Source organism: Octodon degus, unplaced genomic scaffold, assembly GCF_000260255.1.
Source record: "Octodon degus isolate 3935 unplaced genomic scaffold, OctDeg1.0 scaffold00243, whole genome shotgun sequence".
NCBI lineage: Eukaryota > Metazoa > Chordata > Mammalia > Rodentia > Octodontidae > Octodon > Octodon degus.
In genome coordinates this window covers 2,402,123-2,419,737 of record NW_004524819.1, presented here as the reverse complement: position 1 = coordinate 2,419,737, position 17,615 = coordinate 2,402,123, and the positions used below count along the sequence as shown (strand labels likewise).

At 34.7% G+C, this 17,615-nt stretch overlaps 1 protein-coding gene across 4 annotated transcripts in view; it reads left to right on the top strand.

The window, feature by feature from the left end:
- The window catches only part of Rpgr (retinitis pigmentosa GTPase regulator), a 77,717-nt gene extending 60,380 nt beyond the window's left edge, over window positions 1–17,337 (top strand). For 3 of the 4 annotated variants that reach the window (XM_023706161.1, XM_023706160.1, XM_023706158.1), the window contains 4 exons: window positions 9,778–9,933; window positions 11,244–11,301; window positions 12,825–12,916; window positions 15,986–17,337. In XM_023706161.1, the coding sequence (XP_023561929.1) occupies window positions 9,778–9,933; window positions 11,244–11,301; window positions 12,825–12,916; window positions 15,986–16,189 (510 nt within the window). In that variant the 3' untranslated portion in view covers window positions 16,190–17,337. Of the gene's footprint in view, window positions 1–9,777; window positions 9,934–11,243; window positions 11,302–12,824; window positions 12,917–13,608; window positions 13,674–15,985 lie in introns of all 4 variants that reach the window. The other variant, XM_023706159.1, reaches the window with a different exon arrangement.
- The last annotated feature ends 278 nt before the right edge of the window (window positions 17,338–17,615 follow it).

Sequence of the window (17,615 nt, the reverse complement as noted above, 5' to 3'; positions counted from 1 at the left end):
AAATTGGGGGAAGGGGAGGAAGAGGGGGAACAGGAAGAAAAAGAGGAAGGGGAGGAAGGAGAAGAGGAAGGGGAGGAAGGAGAAGAGGAAGGGGAGGAAGGAGAAGAGGAAGGGGAAAGAGAAGGGAAAGAAAACAGGACAGATGGAGGAAACGAGGAGGAAGAGATAGACAATAAACAAGGGAAATATCAACAGGAAAGTAAAATGAGTGAAGGGCAGAGTGATACAGAAAAGTCAAAGGTGAGCAAGATAAGATCTATGAAATATAACAAACATAGAACAGATCAAAGAAAGCTGATTACTAAACCAGAGGGAAAGGGGATGGAGCAAAGGTTCAGAATGTCAGAGCAGCCAAAGCAACTTTTAGACAGTGTGCCACCAGGTTCCAAAAAATTCTGGAATAATGTATTACCACATTATTTGGATTTGACTTGACTATAGCTGGCCAAATCATGTGAGTGTCTTTCATGTAAGAGATACTCTTTGCATTTTATTAAATTAGTTTTCTATCATGGTTATTTTAAATGTAGTAAAGAAACAAGTGCCAGGTGTGGTGGTGCATACCTAGCACTACGGAGGCTGAGGCAGGAGGATTGCTGAGAGTTTGAGGCCGGTATGGTCTACAATAGTGAGCTGAAGGCCAGCCTGAACTGCACAGTGAGACCCTAACTCAAAGAAAAAAAACTATTGGCAGTTTTCTTAAGGTATTAATGGCCACAGAAATCGCTGATAAATTTCAGTTTCTCTTACACTGATAGCTTTTAGTATTATAAATCTTTAACTAGAAAATATTAAAAAGCTATATCAAATTATTAACCTTGTACATTCTTCATTGAAGGCAGATTTAAAAAATAGTACAGATCCTGCCTGTAATCCCAGTCCTGGAATAGCTGAGGCAGCCAAAGGATCACCTCGAATTTAAGGCCAGCCTGAATTGCATAGCAAGACCCTCTCTCAAAACAAAAAAACCAGATCCTTAAGGGCTGCCAAAACTTCTGACTTCTTATAAATTTAATTAACACATGTTAAAAATCTTTGATTATAGTTTACCTATCACATAGAATAATTTTATAAGAATGGATGGAATTCTGAGATGAAAAAAAGGAATGCTTCTGTTATTTTATCTGTCTTGATCTATTTTGACCAAAATCTACAAAGTGATAGCTATGTTAAGTGTTTAGATCATAATAATGTGATCTCTCTATATTACTGTCTAGGCAGATGTCAGTATAATGAAGTACAAATAAGCTATGTATTATCTGAGAATATGTAAAATTTTTAAGTGTTTATCAGCTGAAGTTACTCAAAGAGCCTCAGTTTTCTCATTTGTAAAATGCAGTAGAAGAGATGATGTGACTATAGTCTCTTCTAACTCTTAAATTCTTTTCATTTTGGCAGGCTGATTTGTACTATCATTTTATTTGTATAAAAACTTTTGAAGAAAAAAACATACTTTAACATTTTACTCTTAAAATATTCTGATAGATTTAATGCCTCTGTCTTTTGTAATTCTGTATTTCTAAAATCTTCTAAGTTCTGAGCTATCACTGTCGTGTTAGAACCCTCATTCCTCATATCTGTTATGTGCCCTCAAAGTATTCTTTATTAGAAATTATGTAATTCTCACTTTGTTACATGTTAGAATATTTCAAGTAAAATAAAGATTAAAGATTAAATGTATGCAATCAGTAATTATTTGTGAAAAGTTAATATTAGATATTGCATTTTAGAGAGGTTAGCTTTCCACTAAAGTAATTTCATTCCTTCTTTATAAAGTTTTCAATATATGTGATGCAGCTAGTTTGTTTGATTCTTGTGTACTCTTAGCTCCTTTCTCAGTTTATCTCCTTTACCAGTTAGTCACTTCCCTATCTGAACATGAGGGATTTATTGCACTTTTATCAAGGAAGATTTTGATGGTAAACTCCCCTGTGAATTTTGTGTAATTGAATTCTTTGTACATTTGCTTCCCTGTGAATGAGAAAGACTGTAAGAAAAAGGACTAGAGTTAAATGAAGTAAAGAATTTCCTGGGAATAATTGCAAATTGTATCTTAGCTGGAAGGATTTCTGGAAACTTTTCACTAACCAAATACCATGCTACTTCAGTTCATAAGTCATTCTTTATGTGATTCAGGTTTAATGGTTAGGTTCCATGTTAACCTTATGAGGAAATTTAATTCAGTTTTTGTCCAGTTTGGTTTGAGGCCATTGAGAGGGGCTGGGGATATAGCTCAGCAGCATAGCACCTGCCTGGAAAGTATGAAATCCTGAGTTTGATTCTTGGTGCCAAGGGGGAAAAAAACCAGAAAAAGCTGAAAAAGAGACTATTGAGAGAATTGAGTGTGTGAAGCAAGGTATCACTTTCATTGATTTGCCATTGCAGTCCTTGACCACATTCTGATACATCCATTAAGTATTTTTAGAGTAGAATTTATACTATGTTAATGTGTATGGGCCAAATATTGTTGTTTAAAAGTAGACTTCAAGTATTTTAGTAAGATGCATGACAAATAGAATTCATAAAGTCAACTTATAAGGACACTCCACAAAGAAGAAAAACGCTTAGACTCAAGTTACTAATGTTAAAGGTAGGGGTATTTATGTTCCATTTGGGAGATAATCTACCACAAATACTGAAATTGTGTTCTAAAGTGTACCAAACTCAGGTTTTTTTTTTTTTTTTTTTTGTAAGGGTCTACAGGGTCTCACTGCATAGATCAGACTTGTAGATCTGCCTGTGTCCAGGCTCCCAAGCACTAGGATTACAGGCACGCACCACCACACTCAGTCTCAATCACCATCTTGGTGCACCCAGGGGGCGTAGCTGGCATGGCACATCGGGGATCAAACCCTGGCTGCTGCGTCTGCCTAAGCAGGCACTTAACCCATTGAGCTGTTTGGCCGGCCCTTCAATTTCAGTTTTGAACTTTTTTTTTTTTTTTTTTTGTACTCAAAATTAAACTCAGGACCTCATACTTCCCAAGCAGGCACTGTGCTGCTGAGCTATATCTCTGCTCTAAGTTTTGAACTTTTAAATAGCATTTCTTACCCATTTCCCTGGCCAGCATCTCTAGAGGGAGTAGCTCTGGCGAGCATAGCATTCAAGTCAAGCAAACACTGGCCTAGTCATGTTAGACCAGTGCCCTAGTGTAGCTTCATACTTTGATATTATATGAACCTGGATTACTTTGTTAGCCTTTGCAGGCCTTTGTTTCTTCATCTGTAAAAGTATAGAATTAGAATGGGTGATCTAAGTCATTCTATAGAAACACTAGCTAGAGCTTTGTCAGAACCAGAATTACTGATATGCCTTTTCCTCAGTAGTCATGAGTCATCCAGATCAACCTACTTATAAGTAACTTATAGTTGCAGTGATCCTAAACACCATTGCCACTGTCTGTGCCCACTGTGCTGTGAAGGTTTATTTAATCATATGTGTCAGACCTAGTGCTTCCTAATGTTAATGGAAAGTTTATTAGTGGTTAATGGTGGGATTGCCTAAGGGATGGAAGTGATTTAAATATTCATAACTCATATATCTTAGAAGAGGAAGTGAAATTAAGAATGAGGTCATTTTGTCCCTCATGAGTTACATTTGGTTATATACATTAAGATAATTGGTTCATTCTTTGTTGTTCTCATCCATTGGTTGCTCAAGCTTTTACTGTAGTTTATTACTGATCATTGCTAAGGGAAGTGTGAGTTGTATGTGTAGAACCACTTGAGTTACAGTTTCCTAATGAGGACTCTGGCAGACAAAGACTTTAAGGTAAGCTACAAAGGAATACCCAGAAGCCCCTGCTGCTGAACAGCAGCACTGGAGGTGAGTATAACTGAAATGTCCTTTATTAATTCATTGTAGAGATAAACTTGCTATTCATGTATATATAAAAGATAAAATGCACCATGGAAGAAGGTGCTGTAATCCCTTGCTTCATATTTTAAACTCAGTGGTAGTATCTGACATGGCTTAATATTTAGTTTATGTTATTCATTCAACAAATATTTATGTAATAAACACCAAAGAGAAACTTCAAGTCCGGTAGATCTCAAGAAGTGAGAACAGCTTACAGTCCACTTCCTGCGACCCTGTTAGCAGACAAGAACATTAGGTATATATTCTCCAGAGAATACCAAAGTAGCTCTATCTTAAATATTTCTTAAAAGTCCCTGCTGTCTCCTGGTACCCCTATGTTCTTATCCAGGGCTGGCCAAAGATAAAAGCATGGCCTAAAGTCTATGATTTTTCTGCATTAAATCCTTTAATGAGAAGTGTTTCATGTTTTAGGTATGCAGTTAATAAGATACCGCCTCTGATCTCAAGGAACTCTACATTGAGCAGGAAATTTACTAGTGTAGTAGAATATGTTAGAGTGGAACTTCAGTTATCACAGAGAAAAGTTAGGAAAGGGCCTCCTAGAAGAGGGTGGGGAAACTTGAATTGAGTCATGTCAAGTAAAATATAATCACACAAAGGGCCCAGGGGAATGAGGGCTTTCCAGGGTTATGGGAGTCATGTGTGAGTTTGGGATAACAGCCTAGAGTATACTTTTGTCTAAGAAAGGCAAAAGGATTCATGTGCTTCTGAATCGTGTTAAAGGTATGAACAAGTTGACTATACTTGAATTTTTTATAAAATCATTATGGCAGCAATATAGAGGGTATACTTAAAGGTGACAGGGGTAGCTCAGGGACCCTAGTTATGGGGCAGTTATAGTAGACTAAGTAAAGAATGAAGGGAACCTGAATTAGGACAGTGGCAATGAAGACTTGGGGACCTTAACATGGAAAAAGATTTAGAGGTAAAATTAAGTCGCTGGGCAGGAGGGGGAAAGCAACCCTTTTTCATTTTTGGCCTAAAGAACTGAGTTGAAAGGGCTGTTCACCAAGATTGAAAACAGGGGAATAGGAGTATGGAAGACGGCCTTGAAATTGGTGATGTTTGGATGATTACTAGGAAATGTTCATTAAGATGATATTTTTATGTGTCTGGAGCTCAGGGGAGTAGCTGAATATGACCAGTTTATATTCATAGCTAAAACTGGATTTGTATGAGAGGAGGTGTTTTTAGTATGAAAAGAACTGAAGAAAGAATTTAGGTGCCAGGGAGATGGCTCAATGGAACAAGTGCTTCCCTAGTAAGCGCAATGGCTTGAGTTCAATCCCTGGTTCCACCAAAAAAAAAAAAAAAAAAATTAGGAAAAAAAAAAAAAAAAAAAAAAAAGAATTTAGGGAAACATCAATATGTATGGGGGAGGTGAGAAAACAAAAGTAGAAAAAGAGGTGGCAGACCTTCACCTATGGTAGCAAGATGCTGTCCAAGCTGAGGAAGGGATTTCTGGGAGGAAAGAGTAGTAGAAGCTATAGTGAAGACCTTTAGGAGGAGGCTTGGTAAGAGAACCAGGGAAGAACCCATATTGGCAGTAAGGCATGAGATCTAGAAAGTCTGCTTTTATGGAGGAGTAGAATTGTTACGAACTCTAAAAACTAAATATCAGATATAAAGTATACCAGGCATGTTTTTCAGTTTAGGAAGGGAGATTTATATTCCAGAATCTCTGGGGAAAACATCCTTCATTTTTATTTGCTGTTAATGTGTACAGTGGTACATAAGAATAGGATCTTATTGGTGGGAGCTTATGAACCAAATGAACTCTGTGATGGCTTAAGCATTAGTGAAGGGAAAAACATACAGTTGTGAAGGCAGCCCTTCTATACTTTAAATTATCTTGGGCAGAGTTCAAAAAGATTGTGGAATCTGGAGTATAGAACACATAAATCCAAACCCCAGCTGTCCACTGTAGCGACCTGGGAAAGGTTTTAGTTTTTTATATTTTTTGTTGGTGTTTGCTTTTATACCTTTCTGCATCAGATTTTCTCTCATTTAATAAAGGAAGGGTGTTTTGATAATTAAGTTACTTTCACATCTGGGATGTTACAGGTACTTAGAAAATGATAACCTATATCACTCATGCTCTCATCTCATCAAGTCAGGGACAAAGTTGCATTCAAAAATCTCCAAGTTACTGAAGTGTATGGATTTAATCCTATGAACTTGACTTCTATTTAACTACAACTAAAAAATTATTTATAAATATAGATCTGTGGGAATGATGTGAATTTTGATGATGATGATCTTTAAGCATGAGGAAGAATGAAGCTCTTATACACCACACATAGGTCAGTAATGCCCCTTAAAATGGGAAGCATGCATGTGGTAGTACTCAACACATTTCCCTTTGTGTTCTAACACTGTTTTCAAAATACATGAAAAAAACTTCCATAAAAAGTATAATAAGAGGGGCTGGGAAGATGGCTCAGTGGAGTAAGTGCTTCCCTGGCAAGCACAAGGGCCTGAGTTCAATCCACGGTTCTGCAAAACAAAACAAAACAAAAAAAAGTATAATAAGAAATAAAGGGCCGGGGAGATGGCTCAGTGGAATAAGTGCTTCTCTGGCAAGTGTGAGGACCTGAGTTCAATCCCCGGTTCTGTAAAAAAAAAAAAAAAAAAAAAAAAAAAAAAAAAAAAAGAAGAAATAAATTGTTAAAGGAAAATGGTGAGAAATCATAAAGAAATCTGAAAATGAGAATAACAGTGTCTACTGCCAATATATCCTATAGCCTGAATATTTGATTCTTTCATTTTTGTGGGCTTGCATACCAGAGTCAAAGTGAAATATTTATAGTGGTTAAAATACAGAATTAAGAATGAAATAAGGGATTGGTGCCTAAAAAGAAGGAAGCCTTTGTAGATTAAAATCAGATGTCATAAGAGGCCAAGAATTTAGACATCACAGCTGGTAGCCCATGGGTGTGGTCTGAACTTTAGACTTAAATGTTTGCTATATACAGTGAATTTTTTTTTATTTGAATAGGTTGCCAACAATGAAGTTTGAGGAGACTTCATGTCTTTTGATGTTTCTTGGAAAGTTTGAGAGTGTGAGAGCATCCACCCTGAAACAGGCATTAAGATGCACAGAGGCTCCTCTAGAACTATTCCCCTGGGAACCCGTGGCTGCTTCCCATAAGCACACAGCTCCCTTTTCATCCCCTGCCCTACCCTACTGGGTTCCTGGCTCAGAAAAAGAAATGTAGACAAGAATAGAACAAATGAATGAATACTTTAGATGAATAATTTTCTAATGGTATTACCTGGGACATTATAGCAAAATATGCTCAAGATTCTTGATTTTTGACAGTCCTCAAAGCATGCTAGGTATTCTTAGTTTTTTATGGAGGAGCCTTTATAAGATTACTTATTTATATACAAATATAATACAGTATTAGCTTATTTTTTCCTCTGTAAGTGGTTTTAAATCTTCACACTAACTCTGAAGAAGATGTTGCTAATGTTGTTTTCCCATTTTATAGCCTATACCATATATTAGGTGCCAGGGTAAGGTCATGAATGATAGAACAAGGATTAGAAGACAGTGGTTAGCCTTTGTACTTCATGTCCTTCCCATTCCTCACCACTGTGTCAGTAATAATTTCTAGTATAATTAAAACATGAATTGGAATGTTAACTTCTTGTCCTAAACAAAACAAAACAAAAAACCCCTCTAAAAACTGTAGTTTAAAATATACACTATCCTGCTTAGTAAAACTTAGATATAAATTTTTATTCTTTGTTAACCTATTTGGAGAATATTTTGTACCCTAAATGACACTGAAACATTGTAAGTCCAGAATTATAGCGTAAACTTTTATGCTTTAGATTTTTATGGGGCTTGTGTTCTTTTACTTTAAAAAATATAATACATGGAGAAAACTGTATATCACATATGTGTATAGCGCAGTGTACTTATTGCAAACTCACTGCACTCAACAACAAATCATTAGCATACAAATGAAGAAAAAAACATATCAGCTCTCCAGAAGTTTCTTCTTTTTCGACTTCTTCCAGTCATTTCCCATTTCCTCTGTCAGGGTAACCACTGTGCCAACTTCTAATATCAATCTCTAGTTTGTAAAGCATGCAGTATAATTGGGAGGGTGCAGGTGGTGGCTGGGGCTAGAGCCTGAGATCTCATACATAGTAGGCACGCACTATTCCACTGAGCTACAACCAACCCTGTGATTGTATTTTTAAACAAACTGAAACATCACAAGAAATATGGCTGTTTTTTTTTGTTTTTGTTTTTTGTTTTTTTTTGGTGGAACTGGGGATTGAATTCAGGCCCTTGCGCTTGCCAGGGAAGTGCTTATTCCACTGAGCCATCTCCCCAGCCCTGAAATATGGGTATTCTTGATAGTCCCCATTAAGATCAATAAAAAGTGTTGCTCTGGGCCAGACCAATGACTGCAGTTCACTGTAGTTTTTTGAAACAAGTGCCTTTTATGAGAGGACAGACCCATTTCTTTTCTGTGATCCTAACATAAGATACATACTTGACCATTCCAAGGTACCTCTTTATCATTAGATTGTACATAAACTTATCCTTTCTTTTTATAAAATGACAGTATTCTGCTAATGTCTCCTCAAATGTTTCAATTTAAAGGTAAGTACTTTCTGTGATTTAAAGTATTTGTTCATACATGTATAGAATAATTTTCAGTATGGTTAATAAGTGCAAAGTGCTAAAATTAATGTGAATTTTGATGAAAAATGTCATTTTCTAACAGCTTTCTCAGACTTAGAAAATGATATATTTCCAATAGTTCTGTGATAAAGTTTCTTAGTCATTTAGTGAAATTATAGTCCATTATAAGTAGTGTATTTTGTTTCTAAAATAAGGTAAAACTTCAAATTCTTGTTTATTATAGCATGATATTATGCAATGATAACATTAATACCCAATTGAAGTTGACCCAGGTGCTAGATTAAATTTTTCAGGTAAGAACTATATTAGGAGCCCCTCTGACTGACCCTCCCTCCGTGAGACAGAAGTACATAGTCTGAAATTGTGTCTCAGAACTACTCTAAGTTGCTTTTCATTTATGTACTTCTGTGAATGCGTCTTTTAACCATAAGTTTCTAATGTAGTAATCTTGCTTTTCATTCCACAATATACACTATAGGTCACCTAGAGGGAAAATCATGCAGGAAAAATATAAAATTTTAAAGATCACTTGTAAATGGTTAATCTTACCTAATATAACTTCAAAAAGAAACTTACTATAGGATAAAAACTAAAACTGTTTTCTGCCTGTACTTAATAATCATTACATGATTTACTCTCCGTCTGTCAAATGTTTAGACAAGTTATTTTACAATTTGAATTGGCTAGATAGTAGCCGGCTAAAGTTTGGCCTGTGCTTGGTTTTCCCTCTGCTTTTAATATCCAAGAGCAAAGTATTTAAACTGTCAATGTCATATCTTTTTTCTGGAATATAAGTAGTTGTACTTAACTCTCACAAATGTCATTGAATTCTACTTCTAAAAGGATCCTAAATCCTTATGTTTTAGAAACTGAATATAATAGACATAATTGTGTTACAATGCTGGAGTAAATAGAATAAAAAGCTTTTTACTTCTCTCAAATTTAAAAGGAGTGCTAAGAGACATCTTAGAGAAAATATTAATTTGTTTTCCATTTAGGCCTAGCCACAGTTAGAGTTTTGGGAATTCTAGTAATTGACATCGAATAGCATGCATAAAATTTTTGGTAATGTATTTATCTTAATATGCAGTATTGATTATACAACATTTTATTTCTACAACTTCTGTATGTGATTTAATCTACATGTTTTAATTGGTGTAAATTGAGACAGCAGGATCAAACCTTTTACAAAAGAAAATCTTACTCTTCTTTGATAATTAATTTTGTCACAGGATCAAGAATTTTCAGAAACTGAAGACATACAACCAGAAGACATGGATAAAGACATTAATGTCAAAAATCAGAAAGATAACGTGAAATCTGTGGCTGATGATGAAAAAGAAGCATCAGAAAATATTGACGTTGACTCAGCTATTGTTGACAAAAAGGTATAAGAATAGGTGCTTTAGTCCCAAGATCCTGCCTAAGAAAGACATATTAGGACCCTTGGTCCCTGAAGGAGCCAGAATCTACTTTCTTTTGGGAGGACAAATACTTCTGTGCACAACTTCCTGTGCCTTTGGCTTTTATGAATCAAGCAAATGTCTCTAGTGAACTTTTCTCCCTATTTGGTAGCATTCTATTTCCTGCACAAATGGGAGTCAAATGGTTTGGTCCAGGATATTATGTTATTGGGTGGAGCATAAAACAAAGTTGGGCAGCTGGTATTTGAAATGTTAAAGGCACAAATTTAAGAGTCCAGGTGCAGGTAGCAGAAATGAAATCCATTGTATATACTGACAAAGTTGGCCACAATAGTATTTGAGGTTGTGATCAGTTTGTGATAGGTGCAATGCAGATGAAAGTATACGTAGAATGAGAGGAAATGTCACTAAGGAAACAAAGATCATCTTGAAAATGAAGCCATGAGTACCCAAATATGTCTCCTCCATTTGGCTATTTTACCGGCTAGGACACAGTATGTTTCTAATAGTTTGGCTAATAGCACTATGGTTTAACATAAAGAACAGAATTGTGAAGTCCAAGACTGAATGATGTTCTATTAAATTGCTTTTCACTTTCAGAACTTCTCATGCAGAACATGGGCTAGTCATGCTTTTAATTGACAAAATGCTGTCATCCTTGCTCTGTGCAGATCTTATATAACTTTATTCCATTTTAGTCCAGTTCTTAATCCTTATTTTTGCTAATGTAGACAACTGATGTATACTTGTGAGATATGTATCATTTTGTGACAGTGTCTGTTTAACTTACAAAATGTTATTGGTCTGTACAGGTCATTCTCTTCTTTGGTCCCCTCTGTTTCTAAGGTTTCTTACTGTAGTGAGGGAATAAATATTCTAGCAGTTACTTTTTTGTTTTAAAAAGGTAAAACTATTCTGTTTACAGGATTTATAAATTCATTTTAGAGTGGTCTCTAAAAGCTTTTAACATAATAATCATTTAGTACCAATTTAACCAATTACAGAATGTTGAGGCAAGTCATATTCCAGTTAATATTCCTAAGTCTTCTTTGAGGAGAATTCTTGGATCATACAATTTTTTTAACTATAGAATTTTAAGCTAAAAGGTCATTAGCAGTCAGCATGTAACAGTCCTCATTTTATCCCAAAATAGTGTATAATTATTACACATTTATATCATTAGCTAGAAGCAAGCTCTGTAATCCTCCTTGAAAACCAAGACTGTTTTGTAGCACAGAACAAACACACTTTTATTGTTTCTTCATTGTTTATAGGAAGAAAAAGCCAAAGTAAAAGAAAGGGTTGTTCGTGAATACAATGAAAATCCAAAAGGTATGAGCACATTTAACTTTGAAAGCATAGTTTTCTCTTTTGAAATTTATTTAATCAAAATTTAAAGGTATTAGGGCCGGCCAGATGGGTCAGTGGACTGAAGCACCTGCTTAGGCAGAGTGCAGCAGCCAGGGTTCTATCCCCTGCATGCCATGCCGGCCCCACCTCTGGGGTGCACTGATAAGGTGATTAAGACTGGGCGCGGTGGCATACACCTGTAATCCCAGCACTTGGGAGGCTGAAAAACAGGAGGATCCCTACAAGTCTGATCTGTGTAGTGAGACCCTATAGACCCTTACTAAAATACATAAAAAATGTGATCTAAAATGTGAAGGTGTTGAATATTTTATTAGTGTGTTTATGAAACATCATAATTACATTTGTTTTGTGGGACTGGTACATGTGCATAGCATATCTTGGTTATTTCCATCCCTTTACCCCTCCTCCATACCCCTCGTGCTCTTTCCCATTTCCAACAAGTCAGGAAGTGACTTTTTTTTTTTTGGTGGAACCAGGGGTTGAACTCAGGCCCTTGCACTTGCCAGGGAAATGCTTATTCCACTGAGCTATCTTCCTGGCCCCAGGAAATGACTTTTTGTCTTCTGTCATCTCATCATTGTTTTTATTTATGTTGTGAGTTTCTAAGAGAAACCATAAAAGCATCCTTTTATAAAATGCTAGATACAAACATACACATGTATATGTACATATATACATTCTGTAATTAGATAACTATAAACTCACATGTATATTCTTTTTTATACATTTTACTATCACATGATGATGACCTCAAGGTATGAAATAGCATGACATGGACTTCTCTCTTTTGTAACAGCCACAGCCTTTTCATATACATATTATTCACTCCATTCATGGGTGCTCATATGTCAGTGTTCAGGGATTCAGAATAGCTTTTTTGAGACTTTTCCCCCTACTCAGTCAGTATTATTAAGTCAGTTGTTTACCCCAAATTGTAACATATCTCTAGTGGCCACTGTGGACTTTTTTGCCCAAATTAGGATACTTGGCCTAGCCTAGTGCCCCAGTTTTCATTCATTTATTAAAATTAAATAGAAGCTTTAAGTTGTTAATTATGTGAAACTTAAAAATTACATATGTCTCATAATGTACTTTAAAGATAATTACTCAGTTATATAACATTTAATTCTAAATATCAAAAATAACTTCTCTATTTGAATGCAAAGGATTGGACTGTAATGGGGTTAATTTAAAACATAATTTATATTTTTATAATAAGTCTTCTGTAATATTTCCTATTATCTTTGTGGCTATATTTTGATATAGGTCACCTAAAGATTTCACTATTGGTCAAGTCTTTTCAGACATTTAACTGTAACTCAGCTTTTCAGGAAATATACAGTATAGACATTGTTTACTACTCTACTAGTAAACTTTTTTGAATTACCCCACAACTCAAGAGTTGATAGTTTCACTGAAATCATCAGGTATTTTCTTTTTCTCATTAATTACAACAGTATTTTTTAAAATATATCCAATTTTAGGAAACTTGTATAGTTGCGAAAAGAATAGTTCTTCAGAGGCTCTGGAAGTTAATGAATCAGTACCAAGTAAAGACATAAAAATACCAAGAAAAGTAAGTAAAATAAGTTTTCCATTTTAGTGTTAACATTAAAATATTAAATTGTTCTTTCTACTTCTCATATGGTGATCCACATAATCTACTTCCTTTAGTATGTGTTTTCATGGTCCAAAATTGATGTAAAAGATTTCAGGTTGATGTTACACGTTTCTACTAAACTAGCTTCCCTTTGGTTAGTATTTTTCCAATAGATCTTTTTTTTCTGTTTTTTCCTTGTATTTTAGATGTATCCCTTGTAAATAGCCTATACAGCTGAACAGTGCCTTTGAAATTTTCACATGCATACTTTAAATTTAAAAATAATGTTTCGCTTGAAAAAATAATGTTTAATGTTAAATTGTAATGATACCTGAGATCCATCTGGTACTTTGTTGTAGAAACATGTATTGGCGCCCTTATGTGTGAAATGTACTACAAATATAATTCCTTTTTTCTTTAAGGGACAAAATGAGGATAAACATTTTAAATAAATTTTCTACTTTATTAATAAAAAAATTTAAAAAATAAAAATAATGTTCCTTTTTCCCAGTTAATAGTAGGTACTTAAAATAGTTTTTTCTTCTAATATCCTTTCCTTTGCATTTTACAAGTTATTGTACCCAGTGTTTTAATTTTTTTAACTTTACAAATCATGTTACTTGTTTTTCTACCATTTGCTTTACTCATCATTCTTTTTTATATCTCAGACATCCTTTCTAGGCTCCTTGTTCTTCCTGAAGAAACCCTTTGGAAGTTCTTGTCATAGATGCCTGTGGGTAGTTCACACCTTGAGTTTCTGTTCACTTGATAGCGTGACCATGGCAGTTATTTTCTTAGCATCTATGCCTATGACTACTGTTAATACTTCTTTATTATAATTGCTTATAAGTTTGTGTGTAGCATGCCATTCCTCTTTGGCTGTCCTTTTAGATTGCTTGATTATCTTTGATATGTTTCAGTTCACTATTAGATGCCTAGGTGTGAATTGTTTTATAACTTCCTAGAAATTGATTATGACTTTGATTGTGAATCTGAGACTATCACTTATAGTTTTTTAAAATAGTATGCATTATATGTTGTAATATTGCTTTTGTTTCCTTTTGAACTTGATATAATATTTTATTGTCCACATCTTTTAATATCACCTTCATATCTTTATACTATGTGATAATTTGGGTCATTTCAGGGCTTCTATTCATTTTATTTTGCTGAGATTTTACTTAGTATACTCATTGAATTTTAATTTTAATGATTATACTTCCTCACTTTTAAGTGAAGTTTTATTTTGGTTCTTTTTAAAATCAACCTAGTTTTTTTTTTTTTTTTTTTTTTTACAAATTCAGTATCTTGCTTTAGATAATTTAAGCGAATTTATTTTCTGCTCAGTATTTCTTAATTCCAATGTCAGTTTAAGAGTTGAAACTGTGTGTTTCCTGAACGACTTGCTAATGATGGCTTGCTGATGGTGCCTTGTGTCCATATGTGTTTCGAAATTTGGATTGTGTTCAACCAGAAAGAAACTTTTTATGAAAATCCTGTAAAGCCTAGGTTAGAGTGTCTATCCTTAGAGAATATTTATTGGCCTCTCTATGATCTCTGAAGTGGCTAAAGAACCACCTCAGATTAATATCTTCCTTAAGGATTGTCTGCCTACACTGGCAATATGAACTTCAAAGTAACCTCTGCAAAACATTTTTCTTCACTAAAATGCTAGACAAGAAAGGCATGTATGTTGTTATCTCCCATCATTTCCTGTGCACTTACATCAAGACATAGTCTTTAGAGAAGCCCTACATCATGGAGGGACTCTTCCAATTTCCCACATTTTGTCAATCTGAATTTGTTAGAACCTAGGGGTCTAAATTATGAGGCTAACAAATGCCATTTCAACTCTGACCTCTGAAGATGGTTGTTTCTTCCACATTTTTTTGGCATACAGGGATTTCCCTTAATTTTTTGTGAGATTATGTATACATTTTACAATTTTATTCGCATACTTATTGAGCATTTCTTGGTATTTTGTAGTGGTAGAATGTTTTCAAGATGTGTATTTCTCCAACATAGTGGGCACAGGAATGCCTCCATGTTAACCCATAAAACTTTTTCTAGACTCTTAATTTTTGAGTTACAGCTTTTCCCTCTAGTTCTTCCATTTTTAAGGCTGAAGGTAAGCTTGCTATATTTTTTCCCCTGACTTCTGAGCTGCCTCACTTTCCTAATTTTGCTTCTGCAGACCTTTGTCCTCAGTGCTGGTTACCTTCTATTGGCCTGCTTCTTACACTTTGCCATTCCTCAGTCTCTTTTCTTATATTGTCTTTTCTGTGTGCTAGGAATCCTTAAGAATTCTCAAGTTAGTCTCATTTCTTCAGCTTTTACCTGTATTCTTCATATCTGGCCTCCCCTGAGCAGCAGCTACATATCTCCTACTGCCTACTCATACCCACAAGGCTCACATGGTGATCATTTGTTGTTGTTTTTTTGTTTGTTTTTGTATTTTTTTTTTTTTTGTGGAACTGGGGATTGAACTCAGATCCTTGCACTTGCCAGGGAAGCGCTTATTCTACTGAGCCATCTCTCTGGCCCCATGGTGATCATTCGGAAACAGTAACATTTTTGCCAGAAATTCTGGTCTACAGGAATAGGGAGGTATGCCTTCCTTCTCTAGAATATTATAATAAAAGTTCTGTGTAGGTGACATACACTGGGGATAGCAGATATGCCCCAAATGAACCATCTTGGTTATATTTAAATGCTACAATCAGTAATATCCTAGTTTTTATCTTTTTCCCTCTCCCCCTCTTAACAATGCAACAAAGTAGAATATTAAATTTGGCTTTTGTAGGAAAGTTATATATTGCCAAGATGTTGTTGATGTTTGTTAGATCCTGAAATGGTCTTTTATGGGGGTAGAGTCATGTCTGTGTTTGGTAAAAGGGAAAAAGACTGATGAATGCTAAGAATGTGTCATTGTACTTGTGTCCCATAAAAATATGATGAAATGATGTTTATACTTGTAAAAAATGATACCAGTAAATATTAAGTGAGTGCTTCACTTACTAAAATCTCTATATTTGTTTTTTCTAGAATTTCTTCTTGAAACGGATATCAATGACAGGTCAGAAAATTCCACAGAGTCCTATGGAGCCATTTTCAGAGATAAAACCAATAGGAGATCAAGCAGCAGTACAAAGCAATAAGAAAGAAGTCATCCTTAATCACATAGGGCAAAACTATAATGATGCTTCCCGCAATGTGGGGGTAAAATCAAGAGCCTGTACAATACTATGAATACATGTTTTCATGGTTTACCAAGTGCATTCGTAATTTATACTTGAAAAATGTTATAACTTCTAAAGGAATATATCAGATAACAGACTTTTATTTTATTTTTATTTTTTATTTTTTTGGTGGAACCAGGGATTGACCTCAGGCCCTTGCGCTTGCCAGGCAAGTGCTTATTCTACTGAGGTATTGCCCCGACCCTGGTAACAGAGTTTTAAAGATACCAGTTAATATTTTTGGTTTGAACAGTGTGACCAGTTTGATATTTATTTATGCTAATATTTTAAGAAGCAGTTTTAAAATATGTGTATCTCAAACTCTCCGTGAAGTGTTGTAGTTTTAACTGTTCAGTGTTGCATAAAACAATATATTTTTATATGTGAAAATTGAAGTAAGATATCCCATAGTTTCGCTAAACAACTTTACTTATTTATAATTTCATAAGGCAATGTATGAAATCTCTTAACAGTGATACATTTTAATGTATTTTAAATTTTTACAACTGAGCCAAAACAAACCACATCTGGTTAGTTCTACTGTTAAAATGGATGACAATGAATAAACTTTGGAAGTACTTAGAATTATCCATTGATCAAATAGGAGGTAAAATATCTAATTTTAAAATGTCAAAGGATATAAATTATCTTTTCCCTGTTAAAAAAAGAATACAAATTCAACTGTGTGATCAGTAGATCTTCATGGGGAAACTTGAGTGTCAAAATTGCTTTCTAGTCTTTTGTTTAGAGAAGTGATTGAACATGAAAACATGATGTGGCATGATTAGTATTGTTGACTGTGCCACAGACTGCCATCATAAGAGACCCAGGCATAGCCAGGCTTGCTTATTACACCTATCTCTAGCATTAACAGTGATGATCCAATTCACCTGAATCCCACAGGGTGCTACTGAGAGGCATAGGATGACTAACGCTGTTAAGTCTGTTCTGCTAAGGTAGAAACATTACTTCCCCTGCTTATAGCTGCTACTTATTTAATGGAGCAATCCACCTTTATTTTCTTCATTTTAGGTTATTAATAAAACATTTTATTCTTCAGTTACAGTGACCCTTGCCCCATTTAAAGAAAGAAAACAATTCTATCTTTGTATTTCCTGCACAAATGTAATATTAGTCTAGAGTAAATATGATTTTTGAAATCTTACAAAATAGTCTTCTCCATGAGTTACATTTAATATAATTCTAATTTTATTAAAAAGAAAGGCAATTTTATAACCTTGACTATTGCACCATGGAAACTATAGTATTAGTAGAATCTTGTAAAAAATACTTTACCAGTATACAAATTACAGGAGCCAAGTCAAAATAAAGCTTGTAGATGCAACTAAAATGTGCCATTTGGGGTAGGCACAACTCTTAAGATAATCCTTAGGTTCCCACCCATTAGTGCCACATGCCCTGAATAATTGTTTTTC